Genomic DNA, 6,000 nt, shown 5'->3' on the forward strand with positions numbered 1-6,000 from the left:
CTTTAAAAACAAAACAAAATACGTTCTGCTTATACAAAATGAAAAAATACACTCAAAGTGAAAGTCCTCCTTCCCTAGAACCAGCTCATCCCCTTCCCCAGAGGAAGCCACAGTTATCACAGTTACATGTAATGTAACCTTCCAGAAAATGTTCAACGTATCTACATACAGAAATAGAGTTGTATATTACCATTTGGCTTGTTGTTGCTATTTTACATAAATGGATCATATGTTCTGTTGGAGCTATTCTACATAAATAGGTTCATACATTTTTTCTTTTTTTTTAAGAGACAAGGTCTTGTTGTGTCACCCAGACTGGAGTGCAGTGGCTCCATCACAGCTCACTGCAGCCTCAAAGTCCTGGGCTCAAGCAATCCTCCCGTCTCAGCCTCCTGAGTAGCTGGGACAACTAGATATCCACAAGCAAAGGAATGAAGTTAGGCCTCTTACTACATACTATATATAAAAATTAACTCAAAATTGGATCATAGTCACAGATGAACATAACAGTGAAAACCATAAAACTCATAGAAAACGTAAGTGTAAACCTTTGTAAACTTGAGTTAGGCAATAGTTTCTTAGATATAATCTAAGGCATAGCTACAAAAAGAACAAATAGAGAAACTGAACTACATCAAAATTAAAAACACTAGTTCTTCAAAATATATCATCAAGAAAGTGAAAAGACAACCCAGAGAATGGGAGAAAATATTTGCAAACCATCCATCTGACAAGAGGCTTGTATCCAGTCTCAACAACAAAAAAACAACTCTCATGCCTCAACAATAAAAAGATAATCCAATTTAAAAAGCGGCAAAGGGGCCAGGCACAGTGGCTCACACCTGTAATCCCAGCAGTTTGGGAGGCCGAGGCAGGCAGATCACCAGGTCAAGAGATCAAGACCATCCTGGCCAACATGGCGAAACCCTTGGCCAGGCGTGGTGGCGGGCGCCTGTAGTCCCAGCTACTCGGGAGGCTGAGGCAGGCGAATACCTTGAACCCGGGAGGCGGAGTTTGCAGTGAGCCGAGATTGCACCACTGCACTCCAGCCTGGGAGACAGAGCTAGACTGTCTCAAAAAAAAAAAAAAAAAAAAAAAAAAAGTGGCAAAGGATGTGAGTAGACATTTCTCCAAATGTATGCACATGGCCAATATGCATATGAAAAAATGTTCCAACAGGGAGTTGAACCTGATCTGAAGCTCTCCTACAACAGAACCCCATCATGGTAGTCCTTTTGAATAGTCTTCCTCAACATCTTTAAAAAAAAAAAAAAAAAGATGTTCAACTTCACTAGCCATGAGGGAAAACCAAATCAAACCCCAAAAAGTTACCATTTCCCACCCAATAGGGTAGCTAATAAAAGAACAGTAACAACTGTTGCCAAGATGTGGAGAAACTGGAGCTCTCATGCCTTGCTAGTGAGCATATAAAATGCAGACGCTTTAGAAAACAGTTTAGCAGTTCCACAAAATGTTAATCATTGAATTACCATAGGACGCAGCAATCCCACTCCTATGTGAAAATACAAAGATGACCACAAAAGCTTATATTAATATATGAATGTTCTAAGCAGCGTGGTTCATATTATCCAAAAAATGGAAACAATCCAAATGTACATCAGTAATGAACAGACAAAATGCAGTATATCCATACAATGAATATTACTTGGCCATTAAAAGCAGAGAGGTACTGGTACAAGCTACAATAAGGATGAGCCTTGAAAATACGATATGTGAAAGAAGCCACAAAAACACGACTTATTATACTATTCTTTTATAGACAAATCTATTGATACAAAAAGTAGATAAATGAGGGTTTTTTAAGGCTGGAGGCATAAGGTGGGGAGTAGGGAGTCACTGCTAAAGACTACAGGGTTTATTTTTGAGTTGATAAATGTTATAAAATTGGCTTGTATTGACAAAGCATAACTGTGAATATACTAAAAACAACTGTACATTTTGAATTTTATGGTATATGATTTAAATCTCAATATAGATGAGATTAAATCTTAATCTTAAAGATTTAAAAATACATACACTGTATCTCAATACATATATTTATTGAGATATAATTTACATACCATAAAATATATAAAAATATATTTTTTTAAACATGAAAAAAACATATGAAAGGAATCAACTTGTTAAATCAGAAAAGGCAGTAGATACCGAAAGACCTGCTACCTCTGCCACAGTCCACCTGACAAGCTTGGACAAGGATGCTGTCGGTAAAGAAGCATATGGAAAGGTTTCAAACATGGGAAGACCTGATGATAATCTAGATGTGAAAGAGGAGGAAGAAGCAGGTATGAAGGAGGATCTGCACTATGCAATTGCTTGTTTGCCGTATTTCTGCCAGAAGTTGTTCTGACATGGTTCACAAAGATGATCTTGAAAAGGGTCATAATTATGCCAAATCGCAGGAAGGTTGGTAGGGGAAGGAGAGGAGTCATTCCAGAAAGTGTGTGCAAAAGCTACACACAGAAAAGAACAGGAAAAGGCAGAGCTCAGGTCCAGTGGCAGGGAGATAGACTATGAGATGCCTGACGGTTAAGAAGGCCCTGCAGGCAACGGGGAGCCTTTGGAGGTGTTTAACTGAGCAGATTCGTGGTTTTTGGCCTTGAAAAAAGGTTAACTCCAGCACCCCTGGGAAGAAAAAGTGGGAAGGAGAATGCTTGGAGACCAGGTGACCTATGAAGAAGGCTGTGCAGGAGAGACCTCTGTAAGCCATGACCAGGACTCCTGCTCTAAAACTGAGTAGGACAGACAACAATGCAAGAAATAACCACTAAAGAAATTTGGTGGCTGGGCACAGTGGCTCACGCCACTAAATCCTAACTCTTTGGGAGGCCGAGACATGTGGACCACCTGAGGTCGGGAGTTGGAGACCAACCAGGCCAACATGGCAAAACCCCATCTCTATTAAAAATACAAAAAAATTAACCAGATGTGGTGGCGGGCACCTGTAATCCCAGCTACTCAGGAGGCTGAGGCAGAAGAATCGTTTGAACCTGAGAGGCGGAGGTTGCAATGAGCTGAGATCGCACCATTGCACTCCAGCCTGGGTGACAAGAGTTAAACTCCATCTCAAAAGAAAAAAAAGAAAAGGAAATTTGGTTATAGAGCTATGCCTCCTACAACAAATTACAAATATGGAGCCCAGATAACAGATGAGACCTGGTGTATTCTGCACTACTTACCCCCACCCACCTAAAGTGCTGCATGCTGTTTGAGGCTCCTGTGACTAGGAGAGTTATCCTATTCCTTAGAGGCTGCTGAAGCACCAAATTTTGGACCCACCTCTAAGAGAAATAAAGGCACCCAGGAAACTCCTTCACCTGTAGTACCCTTGACCTCATGTTTTTCTTTGCACTGCTTACTGCTGGTTCAACAGTAAAGCAAAGCAAAGCCTAGGTAATGTTAGCCAAGCCTGAGTCGTCATTCTTGCCAATTCTCAAAGGAGGCGGGGTCAACTTTAAGAAACCATGATGTATGTCCTATCTCTTCAGGAAATCAAGGCTAAAGAAAAAAAAAAAGAAACCACGATACCAAAAAAAATTTTCGTTTATTATCTTTTATTATCTGATATTCTCTCTTCTGTCCATTCAGATCCTAACTTAAAGTCTGTCCAGACATTCTGCACAAATATTCCTTTAATTGCATTCAAGTCATAACGACCAAAAAACAGAATATGGTGCATATTAGTAGCTGTACTTGCAATCCCTTTATATCTAACATATTGTTGGTACACTTAACGGAAGTGAAGTCCCAGCATGACTAAGCTTACCCAAAAGATGATGGCATTCAGGCTCTAATCACTCCAGTGCTAGTCTATGCTTCCAGCTGAATTTCTTACTATTCTGCTTATGCCACACTTGCCTTATGTTACGTCCCAAATACACCACACATGTTCACATCTCCATGCCTTTGACCATGTTCTTGTCTCTGTCTGGAATAATAAGTAAGGAATAAAGTAATTCATCACACTCCTGAAGCACTGCTACGGGCTAGTGGCAATTTACATTAACAATCTCATCTCATCTTCATAACAAACCTATAAAGTTGGTATTGTTTTTCCTGTTTTACACGTGAGATAAGTCTGCCCAAGAACCCTCACAAATGGCAAAATCCACTGCCTATTAAAGAATGCCTTGGAACCCCTTTCAAATGGCGAAACCCTGCAGGTATTACAGCTCTTTCCTCTTACCATGCCTTGAAAGTTCACACAGCCTACTAATAACCAGGATCTGCTTCACTACACTAAAAGCAATCATGACTTACACGCTTTTCACTTCTGCTTAACAGATTATAGGTGCTCAACAAATGCATGTCAAAATTAAAAGACTGGTCCTCTGGCTTAACCCGGATAAACTGCTATTCCACCCTTCACGACCCTTTTAGATTTTCCCTGCACTGCCAGTGAAAGGAACTGAGCTGTAACAGTATTCCCTAGGATTGTCAGCCTCCTTCAAAGCCTTCAACGCTCTGTATTGTATTGCTAATGATGTCTCCCCCCGTAGAAGGTAGCTCAAGGGCAAGATCCATACCATCCACATTCTTATCGCCAGAGCTGAGGAAAATAAAAAGTGCTCAAAATTGTTTAAATGAAGTGGAACAGTCCCTCAAGACTAACTTTCTACGAGAAAATGAACAAGAGGAAAAATTGTTCCAGCTGAGCAGCTTCAAATTCAAGATTCTCCGTAATAATAAAAGGCAGTTTCACCGCAGCTTTTACAACTCCACCACTAATGGCTGAGTTTACAGAAAGCCATTACACAGCAAGAATAAAGCCTGGTAGCAAGGATTAAATACCCAGGGTATATATTAACCTTGGCTTGTCTGGAGCGGAGGGCGTAAGCTGCACTTCTGTTTGCCGCGCTGAATGCGGTCACTTTACAGGTAAGCTGCTCGGGGGTACACGTTTAGGTTATTAAAAGCAAGAAATAGGTGCACAAGGAAACGGCCACGCTGGGTGAGTAGGAAGGTGAGAAAAGGGGGGGACCCAGGTTCGGTGCGCCTGCCTGACCTCGACCCCGCGTCCTGCCGGCGGACGCTGCACCTTATGCCCGTCCTGAGAGCGAGCGGCCACCCGCTGCCCCACGCCTGCCCAGCGTTGGCACCTCACCTCGGTTCTCCTCCTCCAGGTGCCGCACCCGCAGCTCGTCCTCCGTCTTCATCTCAGAGCTGTAGCCCCTTTTCGGGGCGGGACCCCCGGCCGCAGGTACCCAGCCCTGGGCCCAGATCGCCGGGCCCACTCGCCGGCCTGCCAACGAGCCGGGCAGCCTCAACCCCGGGCAGAGCCACGCACTGCAAGCGGCCACCAGGCGGGCGCCGCCAGCATGCAGAGATCCCAAGGCCCCAGGTGCCGCCGCCACCGCGGCCGCCATGTTGTCTGTTTACGGCGTGGACCTGCGACGGCCGCTCCGCCCCCGCCCGGCGCCGACCTGCCGCGCGCACGCGCACGGCGTCCGGACCCGCCGCCTCGCTCCGGCTTGGCCCCGCCCTCCGGAGCCATGTTCCCGCCCCTCACCGCCCCGCCGAGGCCTGGTGACCCGAGGCCTTGCCCCGTTCTCCGCGCGAGATTGGATGGTTTGTCCGATACAAAAGGAAAGAAAGTAGTTTTCCAAGGCTATGGAATAATTCAGGGAAGACTTTTCTATAAGAACTACCCGGAGGGAATTGTCTCCCCGTACTCCCTGGACCATGCCCTGCGGTCCTGTGTTAAGCAAGCTGCAAAAGTGAACGAAAAAGTTTTGTCTCCTCAAGTTGGCTGAAAGTGTGGCAGCCCATCGTTGGTCACTGCCTTACTTATGGATCTCAGGTTGTTGGTTTAGCGTCGCTGATAAGCATAAATGATGTTTACTACGTGGCGTTCAGGAAAAGGATGAGAACAGCAAACAGGCAAAGGAGTTCTTTCTCCAGCCCACCCACTCGTACCGACGTCCCATGGCCCTTCCTGGATGGAAAGAGTCCTACAGGGGTTCAAACAGGCCATACGCT

The 6,000-nt window shown here is 44.5% G+C and overlaps 1 protein-coding gene across 2 annotated transcripts in view; it reads right to left on the bottom strand.

Annotated features, from left to right (window-relative positions):
- The window catches only part of AUH (AU RNA binding methylglutaconyl-CoA hydratase), a 141,367-nt gene extending 135,878 nt beyond the window's left edge, over positions 1-5,489 (bottom strand). The window contains exon 1 of one of the 2 annotated variants that reach the window (XM_004048249.5): positions 5,126-5,489. In XM_004048249.5, coding sequence (XP_004048297.1) covers positions 5,126-5,387 — 262 coding nt within the window. In that variant the 5' untranslated portion in view covers positions 5,388-5,489. The remainder of the gene's footprint in view (positions 1-5,125) is intronic. The other variant, XM_031014752.3, reaches the window with a different exon arrangement.
- Positions 5,490-6,000: the final 511 nt, after the last annotated feature.

The sequence above is a fragment of the Gorilla gorilla genome, chromosome 13, assembly GCF_029281585.2.
Source record: "Gorilla gorilla gorilla isolate KB3781 chromosome 13, NHGRI_mGorGor1-v2.1_pri, whole genome shotgun sequence".
NCBI classification, from domain to species: Eukaryota; Metazoa; Chordata; class Mammalia; order Primates; family Hominidae; genus Gorilla; species Gorilla gorilla.